Source organism: Astatotilapia calliptera, chromosome 3 (genome assembly GCF_964374335.1).
Source record: "Astatotilapia calliptera chromosome 3, fAstCal68.1, whole genome shotgun sequence".
In the NCBI taxonomy this organism is placed as follows: domain Eukaryota; kingdom Metazoa; phylum Chordata; class Actinopteri; order Cichliformes; family Cichlidae; genus Astatotilapia; species Astatotilapia calliptera.
The window spans coordinates 52,592,215-52,614,025 of record NC_137424.1 but is presented as its reverse complement, the minus strand read 5'-3'; the positions used below and the strand labels follow the sequence as shown (position 1 = coordinate 52,614,025).

General features: G+C 40.7%; 1 protein-coding gene across 2 annotated transcripts in view; it reads left to right on the top strand.

Moving 5' to 3' along the window:
- col4a5 (collagen, type IV, alpha 5 (Alport syndrome)) overlaps positions 1-21,343 on the top strand; it is a 68,234-nt gene extending 46,891 nt beyond the window's left edge. For both annotated transcript variants that reach the window (XM_080298516.1, XM_026162558.2), the window contains 25 exons: positions 1,424-1,516; positions 1,624-1,728; positions 1,924-2,021; positions 2,292-2,442; positions 2,529-2,642; positions 3,581-3,748; positions 4,150-4,239; positions 4,502-4,648; positions 4,725-4,823; positions 4,916-5,005; positions 5,662-5,801; positions 5,905-6,031; positions 6,860-7,039; positions 7,144-7,194; positions 7,324-7,509; positions 14,618-14,751; positions 14,865-14,937; positions 15,045-15,116; positions 15,264-15,392; positions 15,977-16,075; positions 16,989-17,201; positions 17,279-17,456; positions 17,540-17,654; positions 18,632-18,804; positions 19,563-21,343. In XM_080298516.1, coding sequence (XP_080154642.1) covers positions 1,424-1,516; positions 1,624-1,728; positions 1,924-2,021; positions 2,292-2,442; positions 2,529-2,642; positions 3,581-3,748; positions 4,150-4,239; positions 4,502-4,648; positions 4,725-4,823; positions 4,916-5,005; positions 5,662-5,801; positions 5,905-6,031; positions 6,860-7,039; positions 7,144-7,194; positions 7,324-7,509; positions 14,618-14,751; positions 14,865-14,937; positions 15,045-15,116; positions 15,264-15,392; positions 15,977-16,075; positions 16,989-17,201; positions 17,279-17,456; positions 17,540-17,654; positions 18,632-18,804; positions 19,563-19,644 — 3,107 coding nt within the window. In that variant the 3' untranslated portion in view covers positions 19,645-21,343. The remainder of the gene's footprint in view (positions 1-1,423; positions 1,517-1,623; positions 1,729-1,923; positions 2,022-2,291; positions 2,443-2,528; positions 2,643-3,580; positions 3,749-4,149; positions 4,240-4,501; positions 4,649-4,724; positions 4,824-4,915; positions 5,006-5,661; positions 5,802-5,904; positions 6,032-6,859; positions 7,040-7,143; positions 7,195-7,323; positions 7,510-14,617; positions 14,752-14,864; positions 14,938-15,044; positions 15,117-15,263; positions 15,393-15,976; positions 16,076-16,988; positions 17,202-17,278; positions 17,457-17,539; positions 17,655-18,631; positions 18,805-19,562) is intronic.
- The last annotated feature ends 468 nt before the right edge of the window (positions 21,344-21,811 follow it).

Sequence of the window (21,811 nt, the reverse complement as noted above, 5' to 3'; positions counted from 1 at the left end):
AGTTATTAAATATGATTCATTAAACATGTTTGTGGTTGTTACAGTAAAAAATAACTTTTTCTACACTGATTTTATGTTTTTTGTCTGATTTTAGATCAATTGTGTTAATACAGTATGTCAAAATGAAAACATAACTGTAAATTCAGACACGTGAGGTTGTGCTGAAAAGGATGATACCAAACAAGGCAAAGTAAATTGATTGATTGTTAATTCATTTCAACCATGTAAACAATATACAGGTACATTTAGAAAAGAAAATAAGAGAGAAAAAATACTATACAAAAGTCAGTACATTTCAATATTGATACCATTCTGATTCATTTACACGTTGAAAGGGAGTGGGAAGAAGTAAACACTTATTTAATCCCACCCCTTTGCCATAAGTTATCATATAGTAGTTTTTACCTTTAAAATAGTTTTTAAAGGTAAAATGTGGGGAAAATCAAAAGTAGTTAAAATGGCCAGTTATACCCTGGACCCCAGAGGGTTAAACGTAACGCAATAGTTACTTTTCAAGTAATTAATTACTTTTAGAATATTGTAACTCAGTTACTAACTCAGTTACTTTTTTTGAAGAAGTAACTAGTAACTATAATTAATTACTTTTTCAAAGTAACTTGCCCAACACTGGTTACCAGTGGTGTTTGGTGACTGTGGCCCCAACTGCCTTCAGATCATTAACAAGCTCCTCCTGTCCTGTAATCAATCACCGTTCTTATAATCATCCTTACCCCTTGTATTGAGCTCCAGGCTGAGGTTGATTTCCTCCATTTCCTAATAATCACCAACAATTAATATAACACTTTAGCCCATTCGTCCTTTAATGGTCGTTTCGTTTTGCTCATGGTGATGGAAAGGTCAGAATGGAAAATTTAGATTCTGTGGACAGGTGTGCTTTATACACAAAACTCAGATCAGCTGTATCTTATTTATTGACTGTAATCCGTGTGCACATGGGCACACACCCAACCATAGGAGCCAGAATTCTGTTTGACTTCTAGGAGGATCAAATACTTATCTCCCCCACTGTACCTTACCAAATTAGACCAGTGCTGTGTCTCATAATACAGCAAAGTAAATTATATGTTGATCTAATTTATATTTTCACATTATTTATCTCTGAGGTTCTAGCTATAAAATTTTAAAGCTTAGTATATCGTCAAGCTATAGCCTGAGTTGAAATGTACTGTTCATTGCATCAAAAAGTTTTCTTTCCACAACTTGCCTAAAATCTCCTGCAGAGGTCTTGATACTGAACTTTGAAAATGATTTTACTTAAGTTACCTTAAAGAAAACATAGCAAAATAGAATGGACATAGATGTTTCCCACAGGCTATTTGACATCCATTTCATGTCCAATTTTCCTGCCGTCTGCTCACTGAAAGCGTCCAACCTTTTATCTGTGCATTTTGTCATCATGAAGGAACTAAGGGTGAACCTGGTCAGACAATGACAGAGAAAGGGGCCAAAGGAGAAAGAGGTCGGGATGGCGAGCCTGGGCAGCCTGGTTCACCAGGTACACGAGTCACTATTTTGTTGTAAAATAATATACTTTCCATTCACAGTATCTAAAGTAACATACATGCTGCCTGATTGCCTAATTTGGTCATTTCCCTTTGTTAGGTATACCAGGTCAGCCTGGACAGCCTGGTTTTCCCGGTTTATCGGGAGCGAAGGGTGAACCCGGAATCCCAGGCATTGGACTGCCAGGACCTCCAGGACCAAAAGGCAAAGATAGCGATAAACTGTTCTCTATCTGTCTTCCTTTGCTCTTTCTACCTCTGCTGTTTTGTCTTCCTTTGTCCACTTCTATTTACATTCTCTTCTCTTTAACAACTTCTTCTGAGTACTTCCCTACATACTCTCTGCTTTTTGTGTCATTGTTACCTTCTTCATCTCACACTCACTTCTTTCCTCCTCCAGGATTCCCGGGTGTTGGCGGGCAACCAGGAGCCCCTGGAGGACCAGGAAGACCAGGGATAGATGGACGTCCCGGTGAGCTGGGATTTCCTGGACCAAAGGTGTGTGTGTATATATATGTTTTAATATATTTGGATAGTTGTGTATACCAATTTTACTAACATTATTATCTGTAGAAGGCTAAAATAACAAGGATAAAATAATCCTTACAATTTGAAAATGACAGATTTTTTATATTAAGCAATTTTCTCTAAGCAACACATTTTGTTATGCATTAATAGCTTTCATTAAATGCCTCTTGTTCTGTCCTAAACTGTACTGTTCGCCCCTCCCTGTGTGCCTGACGCTCTTTTTGGTTATATGTGTGACAGGGTGAACCTGGTCTTGGACTTCCTGGTCCTCCTGGTTTAACGGGTGCACCGGGCCCTAAAGGTTCCACTGGGCCTAAGGGAGATCCTGGTTTCCCTGGTAACCCCGGTTTGTCAGGACGGCTTGGAGCTGATGGAGCTCCAGGATTCAAAGGTACTCTTTAGATTGTGTGATTGTTTTAGAACAAAATGACACCAGGCCAGAACTTTGAGCTGATACTTTATCCTCTGTCTGTGCAGGTGAGCCTGGTACACCTGGTACACCTGGATCTCGTGGCCCCCCTGGACCCCCCTCTTTTGGTGGAACGGGCCCACCAGGTCTCCCAGGACCTCCGGGCCCAATGGGACCACCAGGTAAGTCACATAAGGTTTGACTGAAAAGAGAAAACTCAGCATTACAAAATATCCATTCTACCGTCAGCAGTTTAAGATGTTAGACATAATCTGATCTCTAGGCTCTGTCTCTGGGCTCTCCTGCTAGTAGGATATGCAAGAGACACCTCATCCAGGTGGATTTTAGTAGTTATCCCAGGCAGATAACAAGAGCAGGAACATTGCTCAACCCTATTTCTATAATTTGACTACTTCACTTTCAGGCTCAGCTCTGACAACCGGACGTCACATTGGTCTATCTGTCAGTCTTTAGCTTAGAGTTTCCTCCACTCTCGAACGTAACCCAGAATTCTTGAACCCCTTTACTTGGAGCAGTAACTCACTGCCAGCCAGAAGTAGCGAATCTACTGTACAGCTGAGGTTCTACATGGCCTCAGACTTGAAAGAAATAATTCTCATCCTAGCCACTATTACAAATCACTCTGGTGCAAGATGGAGTTCACTGATCGGTGGTGTTTCTGAAGCCATAGAATCAGAAACACTCTGCTCCTTGGCTGTGCCCAGAGGATCCAACATTCTCCAGAGGACTGTAAGTCTAACTTACAATATGACCCAAACCCTGATTATTAGAACAAAGGGACCGAATAGCTTGTAACATTGGGCGCCAATACTTTATTCTTCCAAAATGCTTCCCACAGGTTAGGGGTGTGGTCATATACCCAAAAGCACACATAGAGCAAACTCTATGTATATAAACCCTGGAGCTGAACCACTCCTTCCTACTTTGCAAATCCAGAAGCACTGTTTCCAATATTGCAGAAGTGGGAACCAGGACAACCCCTCAAAATCTTGACCGCCCAGGGGAGTGGAGAGTAAAAATGTTCAAATTATTGTTAACCTGACAGTTCAAATGTTGTTCCTAAATGAAAAGAGGACAGTCATAATAATCATCTTTACAGGGCTGCCAGGATCAGATGGTCCAAAAGGAGACCCTGGCCCTCCAGGTCTAGACATCCCAGGCCCACCAGGAGACCCAGGAGCTCCAGGTTATCAAGGTCTTCCAGGTACTATTGGAACCCCAGGACCACCTGGAGGACCTGGTCGCGATGGTTTGCCTGGCTTGCCAGGTAAGCTGTCACTCTTCAATCATCGAAATATGGCTGTAAATGAATAACATTAGCTATATTGGTATCTTGAAAAGCAATAAAAAGCATTATATGTCACAAGTTGATAAAGCAAAGGACAAAAAGCTGTCATGATGACTCTATGCAGTCGATCATTTAGAGCATTTACTAACTACAAAAAGACTGGCTGAATGTCTGCATAACTTAGTATAAAGGCAGCTTGTAGGCTAGCTAATTGTTGTTAGCTCACAAAGTTATCAGAAAATCTAAATCAGACCAGCAATTAGAAACAGTTGACTAAATGATAATAGACATTTTTATGTTATTTGTATGTAATTAAATATTTACTTTGGTTTATTGATTATTCTAACTTTCTCTCCTCTGCAATGCCGGCCTGGCTGCAGGTCAGAAAGGAGACATGGGTCCCAATGGACCTCCAGGACCTTCTGGAGGACCGGGAGCCCCAGGAGGACCTGGTGCTCCTGGATTTAAAGGTACTGACACACTCCATACTTACCACAAAAATCATGCATGATAACACTTATTGTTTTAAATTGACATATGCAGAATGATATTTTTCCTACAGCAAAAAATCTATTAAAAACCTGGAATCTGGTTGCATAAGCTATGAAAAATAATATAAAAAATATGAAGTAATTTATCATTTTCAAGTAACTTGTGACCTCTGTTGTTGGTATAATTGGATTAAAAGTATGCAGCTACTCATGAAAGGGCCTGCCTGATGCATCTACACAGGTGAACCAGGATTTCCAGGTAGAGACGGTGCACCAGGTGGTCCTGGTGCTAAAGGAGAGAGGGGAGACATGGGCCTCCAGGGACCGCCAGGACCCAGTTTTCCATCGCAGCTCTTAAAGGGACAAAAAGGAGATCCTGGACCTTCAGGTAGAGATGAAAACATTTTCACTGCCCTCAAAGAGTAAAAAGTTTGAGTTAAATCTTACATATTGGTTTTCTACAGGTGGAACAGGTTTTCCGGGTCCAAAAGGTGCTACTGGTCTCCCTGGTGACCCTGGGTTTCCAGGAACAGATGGCAGTCCTGGCCGCCCTGGACCTCCAGGTATGAATTCACCCCTAATGCATACATACTAAGTACATACATAAATACAGACAGAAACAGATTTTTAACATGCTATTTCATTTTTTTTGCAGGTTCTAAGGGAGATTCTGGTCGCCCAGGAGGTCCAGGTATTCCTGGGTCTCCAGGACCTAAAGGCCAAATGGGAGACATGGGAATCCCAGGTGCTTTTTATCAAAACTTTGGTCCTTATTGCTGTAGATGTTAGTAATTAAAGGCCAGTGTTGTGTGTTGAAATATGCCTATACAAATTAATATCCTTCAGGTCTACACCTTGTTTATTAAATGTTGTAACTTGCTATAGAGCAACAGACTTAAACCGGCATTCGTTCTAACTGCCAGCCATCGGCCAAACAAGGTGACTTGTTTGGCCGATAAGTTAAATTTAATTGAAGTCTTAATAAAATGTGCTCGCTTATCACTTGATTTAATAACTCAGTAAATATTTCCTACTAAATTTATAATGAAAACTCTTTTTTGATATATCACGATGATCATTTTTATTTGACTTTTCAACTATCATTTCATGTAGAGCACACAAATGACAAATAATGAAACAGGTTATGTTTTTTTTAATATAATGTTTACATAGTATCCTTGTATTATTAGTCCCACTTTCATACACTCTGGCTTTCAAAGCAAGATGGTGGTGCCCAAAGTTCTGAAAACCTGTATTGGTTGCCCACAAACCAGTGATGCACTGGTGTGTTGGTTAGTGTTACTAAGGAAGAGAATACCTGATTCTGTATCTTAATGACATTCTTTTTTTAAAACATTTGTTAAACTTTATTTGCTACTTATCCCTTTAATGAACACACAGGACCACCAGGGCTGAAAGGTGTTTCAGGAGTGTCGGGTATACCAGGATCCCCAGGACAGCCAGGACCACCTGGTAACCAAGGACCCAAAGGTGAGCCAGGTTCTGCTGGCGTCGGACCACCTGGACTAACCGGACAAAAGGTGCATAATCCAACCACTCAGATTTCCTGGTAAAAAAGGCAAATATTATTATTATAAATAATATTTTGGTGCACATTAAAAGTTTTTGTTACATCCTTTGTAGGGTGATCCAGGCCTGCCAGGGTACCCAGGAAATCCAGGCCTAAAAGGAAACCCGGGATTACCAGGTCCCACAGGTGTGACGGGAAGACCAGGCGATAAAGGTGACCCCGGACTCCCAGGATTCCAAGGTAAGTCTGATCATAACAGATGTAGAAAAGAAGAATGAAAAGCTGAAATAAGTTGCTGATATTAAACTGCAACTGCATTGCATTAGCAAGAGTATAGAACTTAACTGCATGCTGAAGTGTCAAACCCTAACCCGTAAAATGTTCCAAAAGTATTTGGAAACATGTACTTCTAAAAGTACTTTTATTGCACCATGTTCATTCACTCATGAGCTGCTGTAGCATGAATCAAATGGCTGAATTGCCACCTCAGCATGCAGCCAAGTTCTTTAAGAGTCTTGCTAATGACCTACTAATTGTATTCAGGTGTGTTGCAGCAGGAACACATGGAAGAGTTTCAGGACACCGGCCCTCGAGGACTGGAGTTTGAGAACCCGGCAGTATTTTATCTATTAAAGATACAATTATAAATTTTTTAAGGCAATAAGAAAAAAAAACAGCATTAAAATACAACACAATTAATGGTTCTGGCTGGTAAATCTGGAGAGGGTGACACGTTTTTGCCTTCACTGGACCGAAACAAATTTAAAAAAAGGAGTCGACTTTGAGAATTCAAGGAATTAGAGAAGGAGTCTGTCACATTACCATTTCAAGCATTTAGAAAAATTAAACCTTGGATGAGAGACGTTGGTCAGGCACATGTATTTTATATCAGAGTGAAAAAGGAATTTTATTGCGATAATTTATTACTAATATTACTTTTTATTTTACCAGGAATTCCCTTTGAGGTGGCAGTATTGTATGTCGATCATGATCAGTTTTTGTGTTAATGGGACTTCTTTTCATTGAAGCAAAGCAAGGGTCGATCTTCTCTTTCTACTCTCCTGTCAGGTCCTCCTGGTATCCCCGGTCCTAAGGGTCTTGACGGTGTGCCCGGTACCCCAGGTAGCTCAGGAGCTCCAGGTAGACCAGGAGAACCTGGTCCACAAGGACAGTCTGGTCCACCAGGAGAGAAAGGTCAGGCAGGTCGCGATGGGATTCCAGGACCAGCTGGAGTCAAAGGAGAAGCAGGTGAGTCACAGGGCATCTACAGGAACTGTAATTTTGCGGTACATTCTAAATTGCTTTCCGTTGTTTTACTCAAAAATAAATATTTTCATTACTTTTCCCTCCAGGAATTCCAGGTTACGGTGGTCCAGGTCCTGCTGGAAGTCCAGGACTGCCAGGTGAATTACCACCACCTGTAGTACATATATATTCATACCTGTGTATTCTTTATTGATTTTTTTGCTGGTTTTGCAGGTTAGTTACATTTTTTTCTCAACATTCTCTAATTTGTGTCTCTGTGTGCTAAGGTATCAAGGGAGACACAGGTCCTCCTGGTGTACCCGGCAACCCTGGTTTTCCCGGCCCTAAAGGAGACCCAGGCTCACCTGGTGGCCCTGGTGAACAAGGTGCCCCTGGCTTTCCTGGGCCTGCTGGGCTGTCTCTGCCAGGCCCTAAAGGTGCCACAGGACCCCCTGGATTACCTGGAAGAGCAGGTAAGGGACATGGACAGTATTTATCACCACATATAGTACTAGAATTTGCTGCCTGGTTTTCAGATGATTATTGTATTAATAATAACTATACTGTGTAATCAGTGACCACAGAGAGGATTCTTCCGTTCCTACCCATAAACCTAATGTTAACTTTGAAAAATCAGCCTCACTGCATTTGACTGCATCACAAGACTTGCAGGAAAATGGCTGTACAACCAATTGCCCCATAGGCATCATGCAGATTACTTGATTCTTTGGATATCTCTGTTGAATAATGCTTCCCTTCAGTGTAAAATGTTTGATTTAAAGGTAAGACGAAGAAATTACTATGAAATCAATCAACCATCCACAAGTCTTGTCACACCAATGGGCCACTTCCTGTAAATAAAAAGCTGTGGGACAAGTACGTTAAAAGAAGAATGTGTTTCGACTTCTTTATATGGGCTTAAATAGCCCAAACACTGATGGATTGCTGGTGAAATGCTACGATGTAGACAAACTAGACAACATGGTTTGGACATACCAGCCTGTGGTTCCCAGTTCAGAACCACTAACCCAATCCTGTAGGGAACCAGAAAACCAGACAACAAATGGCAGAATCTCCACTTTAAACGTGAACGCTTCCATCTCCTTGATTTGCATGGGAGATTGTTGCACCAATCAAACCACCAGTATGAGAAGCAACACACCTGTCCGATTATTGTCAACACCACCCTCATGAGTAAATGTTAGTGTTCTCCCCCTTCACCTCATCACACACCAATCACTGTTTGCCTCTGGGGTTATGACTACGTCCCAAAAAGTGCATGTGTTTATGCCACATTGTTGTGTCTTCATCATCATCCAAAAATGTTTTTATTCACAAACCAATACGCCCTCATGTCTCCTCACCCCTTGTCCTCTTCTCTTGATCTGGTCATTAGCAAAGCTGTAATCCATTCATCTCTCCACAGCACTGAATCGTGTGTATTTGTGTGTGTTTGTCCTCTAATGTGACCATTGTGATCAGTGTGTGTCTTTGTATGTTTGTGAACCATTCTGAAAAAAAGAGAACTTCAAACAAGTATAGCAGACACAAACCAAAATCTCTGATTCAGTCAAGAATCTGTCATTAAAGATGTTTCGATGACGACAAAAATACTGCTGCTGCAGTAATTCATTTACCCTGTTAGCATAAAGAGCAAAAACTCTTTGATTCTGGATAAGAGCTGTCGTTGGTTTGTTTCTGGCTTTGCTGCCATATTTTGGTTTTGTCTCACCAATCAGCCATCTGCATGGACACTGTTCATCCCGACAAAAGCACACATGCGTGTGTGTGTTTATACACACTGAGAACAAGTCTCATACAGTGCTGGACAGAGTGGACTCTCCTGACAAACCCTTTCAGAAAAACATCCCTGTTTTTAACTATTTCTTCTATTTTTTAAAGATACTTTTTGGTTTAAAAATTCTCAAATTCATGGAAGCATCGGTAATAACAGGCAACCGAAACAAATTTGTAGCATTGTGATCTTTCTTTATGTAAAAAAAAGATAAAAGTAGATGTGCAGGTTTTATTTATACTTATCAGCCGCTTTATTAGGTACACTAATTTAACTAATCAGCCGATGGCGGCAACTCAATGCGTTTAGCATGTAGGCATAGTTGAAAGTTTAAAGTATGCATCAGAATGTGGAAGAAATTTAATTTAAATGACTTTAAATGTGGCACGGTGGTTGGTGCCACACAAGTATTTAAGAAACTGATAAACTTCTGGGGTTTTCCCACACTGCCATCTCCAGGGTTTACAGTTTCTCCTGAAAAAGAAAAATATGGTCTACAGCAGATGGTCTACAGCAGTAGAAGACCATACTGGGTGACTTCTGTCACATAAGAACAGGAAAACCGAGGTTGCAGTTCAGATAGATTCACCAATATTGGAAAACAGAAGATCAGAAAAACACTGCTTGGCTCTTGACTCTTGATTTCTGCTGCAGACTTCAGGTGGTAGGGTCAGATTTAAAAAGTACGCAACATGAAACCATGGATTCATCCTGATTTTATCAACAGTTCAGGCAGCTCTGAAGGCTCAAAGGGGTCCAACCCAGTACTAGCAAGGTGTAACTAATAAGCGGCAGTGAGTGTATATTTACTGGAAATCACCCATTATTTAAAAGCCACATCTTTTGAAAGCAATTGTCAGAACCAACTGCTATCCAGCCCTGCATCAGGCTACATGAAAAGGTTTTGGGGGTTGTCAGGGTGACACAATGTTATTACATGTTACTCCTGTTTCCTGTGGTTTGGTCCCACCTGCTTTGGTGTGGCGGGCCCTCTTCGCGTGACAACTCGTGCATCTGTGCGTCACAGGCCCTGCAGGTCAGATCAACAGCATCCAGACTTCTCCTGCATGTCTCCTACAGCAGCACTGACCGAGTTTAACGTCTCTCTGATCAGTTTAGGAACAAATTGATGATAAATCACTGCATCTCCTCTGTATTTCCTCCTAACAACTGTCTCTTTTCACTTTCCATGCACTCTGATGGTAGCATAATGCACTTTTTTTACAAGTAAGCCACTATTAAAGATTTTCTTTTTCTTCAAGTGTGATCGTGATAATCGCAACACAAATCAGCATGTGGATGATCCGGGTCACATGTAGGTGCTGCAGCAAATTCAGAATGTATCAGCACCACAGAATTTAAATACAAAAACACATCATATAACTAACTCACCTTAGTCGTTTTCACATTGTGTATGATTATATTTAAGCATTATGTATTGAGTATATATTGTAGTTTAATGGGGTTTTGTTTTTTATCTTTGAAAGATAAGGCTGTTAGGCTATTAGCTATAGTTTTGTTATTGCCTGCAAAACCTGTTAAAAAGCCCAAAACCAATAACTGGTTGAAGACCTCACTGGTTAAAAAACAGGGCATATGGTAATCCTGCTGTCGCTTATCAAAGAGTTACTTAAACAAGGTTAACGGTGCCAGTTAACATTATCTTAGTTTGTTGTTGGTTCTCATGTTAATGATTGACTATAAAAATTATGTCAAATATGAATACATATCAGTGTCATTTGTAAAAGCTTAACAGCAACTTATTTAAAAGCAGACAACTAGCATTTACGCTAACATACCACATCATTGTGCATGAATTAAATCAAGCCGAATAGCCCCCATGGTTTATTCAGTAAAGGAGAAATACCTCTTTCTTTGTCAGGTATGACTGTGTTTCTGTACTGATGCCTACCTCTGTCTAAACCTGCTCTTCTTTGTTGCCCCATTCCTTTATCCCGGCTCCGGTTTGCCTGGCAATTCTGGGAACCCTAGGTCCTCCAGGTTAGACTCCAGTGGTTTGATGGGTTTGATACATGTAACCATATAAACTGAGTTTCATGCTGGGCCGGGGTTAGTTCACATCAATTTCTCTCAGTTCAAAGCATGTAAAAGTGTGAATCCACTTCACTTTTCCTCTGTGCACCACCACAGTGGGTTTTGAATCAGATAATCAATATGTAATCGAAGTGCAGATTTTCAGCTTTAGCTCTATGGGTTTAATTTTTTTATTTATTTATTTTTTTGCAATGACTGCTCAGAAGTCATTTTTATACACAGACCCAAATTTTTCAGAGGCTCAAAAGTAATTGAACAATTGACTGAAAAGCAGTCCAATTGCACCGTGAGGCCTGTTCCCTTCATATATTGTGACAAATACAACATTAAGCCAGGTCAAGAATACTAATATAAGAAGATTAGAGTTTGCCAGAAAACATCTAAAAGTGTCTGCACAGCTCTGGGGGGAAAAATCTTGTACCAGTGTAATGGGAAGAAAAAAGTACATAAGAGAGAAAAAGCTCTTGATCTGAGACCGGATTATAAGGCGCACTGTTGATTTTTGAGAAAATAAAAGGATTTTTAGTGCCCCTTATAGTGCGGAAAATACAGTAGTTGTGTTGTTGTGCAGAGGCAAGAGTACAAAAATGTGTAATAGTCCAAAAACATTGGGACCGAACTGTATGACAAAACTGTTAATGATCTGAAGATGAATTAACCCCGGCCCTAACCTCTGGATTTGTGTGACGGTTTATGTTATAAATTGAGTGTTCAGTTCATCCTTTCTTTACCCCACAGGACAGTTCGCCCAGGACTTATAACCATAAAAACCTACACACAGTCAAGTTGCAAGTTTACTGTTTTTCGGGATTGTTTTTACCTGAAGATCTTCTTAAAATGTTTCTCTACCATGATTTTTAGTTACCAGTAACATACATGTGTGTTTATCCTGTTCTGTCAAATGAGGCAATCATAGTAACCAGTAATCAGTCTCAGGGTTCACCATTACTACACCTGTAACACACAGTCTGAAAATAAAACTCTTCAGTTTGGTGTCTGCAAGGTTTCCCAAAGGATTTAAAGAAAGAACCACGCAAATACTTTCTCACATTTTTCACACTTACATGTTTCAAAGATAATAATAAAGATCGCCTCTGTCAGTGCGCCCCAGGGTGGCTGTGGCTACAACGTAGCTGCCATCACCCGTGTAAATGGTAAATTTACCATTTACCATAATCTTAATAAACACAAAATGCAGTTTTTAAATAATGATTTAATTTTCCAAACATTTCAATCAAGAACTGCAATCAAGTATTTGTGATGTCTGCCAGTGACTCTTTCACATCACTGTGGAGGAACTTTGGCCCACTCTTCTTTGGAGTAAAGTTTTAAATCAGCTACATTGGAGAGTTTACAAAATTTGAACAGCTTATTTGACTTCATGCCAAAGCATCTCAATCTGACTGAAGTCCATCAAGATGTCTTTTTGTAAATGTGTGTGTCATGGTCCTGGGTCTTTTGACCCAGTGTTTTAAGTTTGAGTTTATTTTGTTCATTAGGTTATCTAAGTTCATTTGGTTATTAGACTCCTTGTGTTTTCTTGTATTTAAGCTTCCCCTCACCCTTCGTGTTTCATGCTGCGTGTTTTATGTTATCAAGTTTGTATTATCATGCCTAAGTGTTTCTAGTTCTTATTATTTCCCCCTCCGTTTCCAACCATGTTAAATCTCCCCTGCTCTTCATGCGTTTCATGTCTGTGTCTTACGTTGTCAAGTTCTGGTTGTCGTGTCTACGTCTGCATGTTTCCTGTTTTATTTTGAAAAGGGGTCTTGTGTTCTGTGCTCATGCGGTTAGTTTTACTCTTGCCTGTGCATCATTATGTTTATCCTAGTCAGCTGTTTCCTCATGTGTCTCCACTTCCCCTAATCACCTCCTGTGTATTTAAGTCCTCTGTTTTCAGTGTGTGATTGTCAGGTCGTCTGTTGTTCACGCCATGTTCTCCATGCCATGTTTCTAGGTTTCATGTCCAGGTTTTTCCATGTTGTTTGTTTAGTTCTCCCAGTTTAGGTTAATGTTAGTTTTATTTCTGTTTGCCTTGCCCTTTATTTGTACCTTTTCTGCCAGCCTCATTAAACGGCTCGCTTTTTGTTGATACTCAAGTTTTGATCCAAGTTCCTTGGTGTCTGCATTTTGGGTCCACTCTTCACAATACATACAGTCTGCTCTCGCCAGACTGTGACAGTGTGAGCCTTTTGTTCTTCTTGGTCAGTGGTCTTTTCCTTGAACTCCCTCATGGATGCTATTTTTGCCCAGTTGTTGAATCATGAACTCTGAACTGTGAGGCCTGCAATTCTTTAGATGTTGTTTGGGTTCTTTTGTGACGCCCTGGATGAGTCATTGATGCGCTCTTGGATTAATTTTGATAGGTCGACCACCCCTGGGAAGTCCCAAAGCTAGTGATGGGCAGATGAAGCCCCATGAAGCACTGAAGCTTTTCATCCAATTGGTTCACCCCAACGCGAAGCTTCATGAAGCTTCATTTGCTCTAGTAGGACACCTACTGGACGTAAAAATAATAGCTGGCATGAATTTGAAGAGTGTGGCATTTTGCACACAGCCTGTAAATGTCAACAACAAAAGGAGTGTGTAAAATATCTATATTGTAGTGATGGCAGTATACTGTGTATATTTATGCTGGCAGTATGGAAAGACAATAAAAACAAAGCACAAATATAAATATCACACACATCACTTATTGCATTGTATAATATTGTTATATCATTTAGTAACATTACAGCATGCTATATTATCATGGCATTTGATGGCTCACCTGGTCTTGCTCCACAATCGGTGTCCCCCTTATTCTCATGCATAGCTCTGTAGTGCCTAAGCATGGATGAGGTGTTGTTGTTATATCCCAGCTCCCTGGCACATAGCAAACACTTCACCTTGTACAAAAGTACAGACAGCCTAACATAGGTTTTATTGCACCATCAGTATTATGAAAATACATCTTCTGTGGAAATTCACATACCTTGTTGGGAGATATAAGCTCAAAATGTTCCCACACAGGGGAGGACATCCTCCTCTTCTTAGCTGGCTCTATTCTCTCCTGACTTTCTCTCCTCACTCTCATAAACCTCCAAACTGTCTCCAAACTCTCACTAACCGCAACTCTCCATCAAACACCCACATTTTGAATGAAGTCTGAGGGGTTTATATCGCTGTCATATCTCGCGGCAAAGTTCGAACCACTTCATGAACCAGTCACGTGGTACAGCCGGGCAGCGAGGCTTCGGACGTCATCATTTTCAGCTCCTCCCATAAATGAAGCAAGCCTCGATACGCGCTTCGCGGAAACGCCCCCTCCATTACTCGACACACGCTCCGAAGCCTCGATACAGAACGTCCCATCACTACCCAAAGCCTTTGAAATGCCTTTGTAAACCTTTCCAGACTGATTTAAGTAATTTCAGCAGCCTAGGTGTGACTAGTGAAATTGAACGAATCTTTACAAACTGCATTTTGTATTTATTCAGATTATCTTTGTCTGATATTACAATTTGATGTGTCAAAAAAACGTAGAAATCAGGAAGGGGGCAAAGAATTTTTCACATCAGAAGAAGACCCATAAGAAAGCATAAAAGTAAATCAGCCAAAAATGTTTTGTTTAATTGCTTAATTAAAATCCAAATGTGATCAAAACCCTGGTGGGGAAAAAAACACATAATCAACAATGTTGTGTTGTTTTTATGTTATCACATCTGACCTTTCATTCTCTGCGTGTGAAGGTTCACCTGGCCTACAAGGTCCTCGTGGACTCCCAGGAACTGGTGGCGTTAAGGGAGAAAAGGGTACTCTTGGCATGCCTGGAATTCCTGGCATCCCCGGACAGAAGGGAGATCCTGGTTTTCCAGGAAATCCGGTAACACCCTGTTTTACATTTACTTCATTATCTTCTCCAAAAGAATGCACATCTGTATTTCTTTGTCCTTCGTTAGCTGAGCTCACAATATCTCTACAACCCTTTCTTCTCAGGGCATACCTGGTCCTACTGGCCCCGCTGGAATAAAGGGAGATTCAGGACAGCCTGGTGTTCCTGGATTCCCTGGTTTGTTCACAATAACATTATTTGTGCTTCTTTTTTTTTTTAAACAAAAACATATTTTAGTCTTCAGCATTTATTGTGAACAGAGCCTAAAGATTTGTTTTTATCAGGATTGAAGGGTGATCTTGGATATCCTGGCCCCAGTGGCCCTCCTGGAGATCGTGGATTACCTGGAGAACGGGGTAGGTCAACATGTTATCCTTTTCTTCTAGAGTGAAGAGACGTGAGACTACCTTCAAAAGAAAAATCTGTGCTGCTGCTTTATTTTGTCTCCCTCCGCCTCACCCCCAGACAAGTGCGCTAACAGGAGAATTTTCTCGTGTTAATAGGCACTCCGGGTGATCCCGGTGAAGGTTCGCCTCCCATTGTGCTAAAGGGAGAACGGGGACCCCCAGGTCTTCAGGGCCTACCTGGTTCTCCAGGACCACCTGGTTTGCCTGGCCAACCTGGAGGCTCAGGTAAGTAAATATAGTTTCTATGATGGGAACTGATAAAAATAACATAAAAGACACAGGATCAGGATCAAATGATTATGCTGCTCTTCTCAAAGGGGAAGCACTTCCTACAAAGCTATCTATACTGTACTTTTACAGATATTTATAGTTTTGAGGAAAGAGGTTTTCAATTTTTGCATTTAATACATATTAAATAGGGATTTTGTATTTCCATAAATACTGACAATATGATTTCTCGGAGTAAATTTTGGCCACATCTGTGATCCTAAAATAAGGTTTTGTACTATTATTACTTCTGATAGCGAGGCCGAATATTTTGAACATTTTCCATAATGCTAGGGGACAGATTACACAGTGAATTTTAAAAGTAAAAGCAATACTTTGTAAGTCACACATTTTGTCATGAATTATCTTTGACTCAGAAAGTATACAACCCTTTTCACAGGCTCTTCTCACACAAGTGCTGTACAATATAGAAACCATGACAATTTTATATGCGGGCTAATATAATGTGAACGTGATGAGTAAAATGATCTAAGGTGGAAAAAACTGATGGAGTCATTGCCTCTCCTGCCTCCTGGTCTCAGGCATCAAAGGTGACCCTGGTGGACCTGGGAGCGATGGTCCTCCTGGCTTCAACGGACCTGCCGGCAGGAAGGGAGACATTGGTCCGGCAGGTCAGCCTGGTAAGTAAGGCAGAGAGTCTCATCACTGACCTACTCTATATGTTATCCCTGGTTAAACAAAGAGTAAACGTTATTAGTAGTGTATGTACTGTCATGGCCAAAAGTTTTATTTATTTGCTGATCAAAGATTTACTGGATATAAAAGGATATACTGGACAAAGGATGAATATGGAGGTTGAAGAAAAAGAGGAGGGCCACAGAGAAGCTTCATGGATGTAGTGAAGAAGAATACACAGAGGGTTGTTGTGACAAAGGACGGTCCAAGAGATAGGCTGGAATTGGAGGCAAATGATCAGCTGTGGTGACTCCTAAAGGGAGCAGCTGGTAAAAGAAGAAGTTTAACCTATTAGGACCCAGGGTTCTTTGTGATGTTACTGCTTGAAAATGTCTACGTATCAAAATAAAGCGAACAAGCTAATAAGGAAATTCGGATGGAACAAAAATACAAAGGATTTGATATGGCCTATTTTGTTCTCTATTACACCTTTGAGAATATGCTGCAGTAGACCAGAAACTCAAGAAAACCATGAATCAACATATGGATGTTATCTGTGGAAGGACAAAACTGCTGGAGTTTAAACATTAATGTAATTTTGTTCTTCTTTTGCTGTTGGTTTAGTGACGTTTGGTTGGAACATGATGAGAGTTTGCAGTGTTGGTATCTGAGAGATGTCTGTTTTCAGCAGAGACATTGTTTGTCCATGTACATGCTGTCAGGTGAACGGGGGCATCTCTGCTTTTTGTTTACACCTTTTTGTTTAGCTGCTCTTTTAATTGTTTGTTGTTTTTGCTTTGGAAGTCATAGGAATGGTTATGTGAGCTTTTAGCTGAGATTTTGATGTTTCTGTGGATACTGGTACTGTTGCTGCCCTGAGGCTTCTCATTGCTAATACAGACATTCCCCTTATTACAGGTCAGCCTGGCAACCCTGGTCCCCGTGGTTCGGATGGCCCACAAGGTCCTCCCGGTGTCCCAGGATCAGTTTCTGCTGCTCACGGTTTCCTCATCACCCGCCACAGCCAGACCACCGATGACCCAGAGTGCCCCACTGGAACTAAGTTTATCTATAACGGATACTCTCTGTTGTACGTGCAGGGCAACGAGCGGGCACACGGACAGGACCTTGGTAGGCTTTACCTAGAAGTTGCATTGTATCAGACAGCTGTCAGAAAGCAGTTCATATAACTGACCGTCTTCTTTCAGGCACAGCCGGTAGCTGCCTGCGCAGATTTAGCACCATGCCCTTCATGTTCTGCAATATCAACAACGTCTGCAACTTCGCATCCCGTAACGACTACTCCTACTGGCTGTCAACGGACAGACCCATGCCCGAAAACATGGCCCCCTTCGTGGGAGAGAATATCAGGCCTCATGTCAGCAGGTATGACGGGAGGAGGGAAGGGCAGTACTGTCGAATTCAGGGAAGTGTGTAAATCTTGTGTTTTCCTATGTTTGTGCATCCAGATGTAGAGTCTGTGAAGCTCCCGCCATGGTGATTGCAATTCACAGTCAGACTATCCAGATTCCTTCTTGCCCTGAAAACTGGGAAGTACTGTGGATTGGATACTCCTTTATGATGGTAGGAAATAACACACGCAAAAAAACAAACACACACTCAGACACTTCCATCCCCACCTTGGCTAAAATCTCACACTGGCTGGATCTCCTAGCAGAACCTTGCTTTCCAAAACCCCAAATCCTTTTGCCGATACACAAAAGCTGAGTAGCATAGTGTGTATTTCTGTTTTCAAAATACAGGAGCCTGTACCGGTAAATTACAGTAATTGGTTTTCCTCATCAACTGTCTTTAAAAGATCAAGACAACAATCTTGCTTTTTTTGAGATTGGACATGACAAACGGTGGGTGGATCAGACTGAAAAACTGAGCGTGCTGTACTCTCACATGGCAGTGACTAGTCAGTCAGATGGTTGGCATGTCCTATAACAAACCCTCCTTATTGTCTATTTTAATCATATTTTACAAAGTGAGAGCCACACTGTAATAACACTCAGTTTCAGTTTGTTTCCATTTGTGTCGCAAAAGTATCACTGCTGCTCGCTGAGTGGTAGCAGTAGTAGCGTCGTGTTGTGATTTGGCACTATAGAAATAAAACTGAAATTGAGACCATTTTGCTACCAAATGGTCCCTTTTGCACATTTTGAAGTAAAGTTGATTGCCATGATAGGACAACCTTTAGTAAGTGAAAAACGTCTATTCAGATTCTAGGCAACAGCTGCAGTCTGGTAGCAACCCAAACAATTGCATGCAAGTTTATAGTGCAGCACTGTGCACCTCTTTGAGACCAAGCAAGCAATACACATTCCTCCATAGCAACCAGTGGTTGCCAGGAGGTCACTAGGCCTGTGGGACTAAAATCTGTCGACTGCTATGATTTGGGTTGGTGGTAGACACCTCTCTGCAACTACACCAGCACAGCACATGTGACCAGCACCCCCCATCTTCTGCCTTTTTCCCCTTTCAGAAGGAGTTCATTAATTAAGAAAACTAAAAAAACAAATTCTCTACAATTCTAATTCTTCTTTCTCTCCCCACAGCACACCAGTGCGGGTGCAGAGGGCTCCGGTCAGGCGCTCGCCTCCCCCGGCTCCTGCCTGGAGGAGTTCCGCAGCTCCCCTTTCATCGAGTGCCACGGCAGAGGGACATGTAACTTCTATGCCAACTCCTACAGCTTCTGGCTGGCCACCGTGGAAACTTCTGAGATGTTCAGGTGTGGATTCATGTGCAAACGTCTGTAAAGGGGAAAGTTTATTGATGAGAAAATATCCTCACACCATATATCCATGGTTTTATGTTATTTACACCAATTTCTGACCCTAAAATCTGGATAGTGACGCAGAAATTAAGACTCATTAGAACAGGCAGATTTTTTCCAGTCTTCTGTTGAATAATTTGGTGAGCTTATGTGACTTGTAGCTTCAGTTTCCTGTTCTTAGCTGGCTCGAGTGGCATCTGGCTGGTGTGGTCTTCTGCCGTTGGAGCTCATTCAGAGATGTTCTTCTGCAAACTTTGGATGCAATGAGTTGTTATTTGAGTTAACTTTGCCTTATTATCAGCTTAAAACCAGACGGGTTTGAGCTGATAGGAACGCTCAATAGATATTTCCTTTTTCAGAGCATTCTCTGTAAAAACTAGAGTTTTGCAGGAAAATCTCAGTAGTTCACCTGTCTCTAAAACTCTAGAACCAGATCATTTGACTCCAGCAACCATGCTATGTTCAAAGTTGCTTAAATCACATTTCTTCCCCGTTTTGCTCAATTTGAAATTCTTTGCGACTCTTCTTTGCCATGTTTATTTCCCTAATTTTAGTTGCTGTTGAATAAATATTTGCAGTAATGAGCAGCTGAACATGTGTACCTAATAATGTGTATAATGAATGTATATATGAATGTGTATAATGCAGTACTTACATGACCCACGTTAAAATCAACCCTCTCTTAACCATCTTAATACTTATGGCTCTTACAGAAAGCCCCAGTCTGAGACCTACAAGGCAGGTAGCCTACGGACACGTGTGAGCCGCTGTGCAGTCTGCATGAAGCGCACGTAACGGCATGCATGCCACCAAGCAAACACACCACTGCCAGGAGGTGGAGAGACGCCCATCGATGACGAGAGACGATTGGACGTACAGTAGACAAGTGTGGCAGCGGGTGGGGGCAGTCACGATGAGTTGGAATTCCAATGGTGCATTGTCTTCCGGAAAAACAAACTACAACTAAAACAATGGTGCTACTGTGCAACACAGCTTAAAAAAAAAAAGAAAAAGACAAAAAAAAGAAAAAAACTGACGTAAACAAATCTTACATTTAGTCTTTGTTTGTCTTAAGAAGTACCTCAAAATGAAAGCAGAATATATTCAATTCATGGTGCCACGATGGATGTGTGACAACAAAACTGCATTTTTCTTTCTTTTCCCTTCTTTCCCAGAAGGATCTTTGTTCCCTTTCCCCCTTTTCCCCCCAAAAATTACGTTTGACACGTTGGTGCAGCAAAAATGTGACAGAGTAACTTTTGATTTTATTTTATTTTTGATAAGGAGTTGATGGTTTTCACAGTTACCAAATCGGCACTTTGACTTCGGAACATCCATGATGACAGATGCACTGACGATGAGCTTTCTGTAGTGAGAATGACTGCTTTTTTAAAAAAAATTACCAATCACCCTTTCTTTCTCGCTCTTATTTTTTCTGTTTTACGTTACATTTCGTAGTGATAACCCTGCTGTCTCCCACTCTTTGCTAACCATATCGCCTTCTTTTGCTTATTTTTTTGTTTTTGTAAGTAATACAATGTGTATATTGTGTAAAACACTTTTGTTTTTAGTGTATTAGCTCGAATCACTACCAGCTGTTTGTTATGCACGGCGATTTTCCAGGTTCTTCTTAGCTCACACATTCACTTAACGCACGTTGACTCAGATATTGTACAAAGTAAGGCTTTTATGAATGAAACAGTATTTTATATATAATAAATATATATTTGAAAAAAGAGGATTAAAAAGTATATAAACTTTATTCGGCTGTGGAGAGCTTGTTTGTTGTTTTTAACCACGAAACGGTCATACATTACATTTCATGAAAAAATAAAGCTTACTACTGAACGCAAACAGCCATTTTCATGAAACTATAACAGTCTTATGTGATATTAACAATGCCAATGCTTCAACCTTTTGTATTGTTCCACTGAAATAAAGGGGATTTGCTTTCAGCTAGTTGAATGATTGGAAATTGTTACGAATATCAACACGGGAAACGGAGAAAATAAAGTTCAGATAAATTCTTCTTTATTTGATTAGAAAACAGGGACATTTTTTGTGTTTCTTACATTTCCAGGTGCTGGGAATTTTCTATAAAAAGATCCTGATGTAGTTTGAAGGGGCTGCCTTTGTTCCCAACACTTTCAAATCCACTTTTACTGGCTTGAATTTCTATCCCAAATTGGATAAAGTGTTCAGGCTTCATGGTGTGGTAACACAGGTCTGAGCGTACAGATTCCTGATGTACTGTAAAGCTATGCGAGCTGTTTGGGGGAGGGTGAAATATTTCCCTGTGATTTTTATTGTTTGTTTGTTTTGTGTGTTTTTTTTTTTTTTTCAAATCTGCTTTTATGAATTCTAATTGTGTCAGCCTGGGGTGCGATTAAAAAAAAATGTGCATTTTTTTTTTCTTTTTGTTGTTTTGTTTCCATTTTATGTTATCCGGAAGTTGTTATAAACTTTTAAGACTGAAATAAATACTATGTCCAAAGTGTTGCCTTCATAAATGACTATGACTAAGAAAGAACAGTGGGTGACTTCTTTATAAGTCACCAATCTGGATCATTTAGATTTAAAAGTAAAAGAAAATAAGGGATCGGCTGGCAGTTACAATCTACAAGTCCTCACTTCTCCTTCTGTTTGTGATGTCAGTGCCAAGTGACGGTAAAGTAAATAAATTGGATTGTATGTACATATATATATATTTACCATACCACTGGCCTGAGAGAACAAGGTGGCACATATGGGTGCAGCAGCTCAGACAAATAAAATGGGGCACAATTATTAAGGACAAATAAAGGGATTTTAAAATGGATTGATAAACGAACTGGAAGCCAATGAAGGAAAGCTAAAATTGGAGTGATGTACTTTTGCTTTCCAGATGAAAATTGGACAGTCACGTTTTGCATCAGCTGTAGGCGAGCAATGGAGGCCTTCCTGATTCTGATAAAGAGTGCAT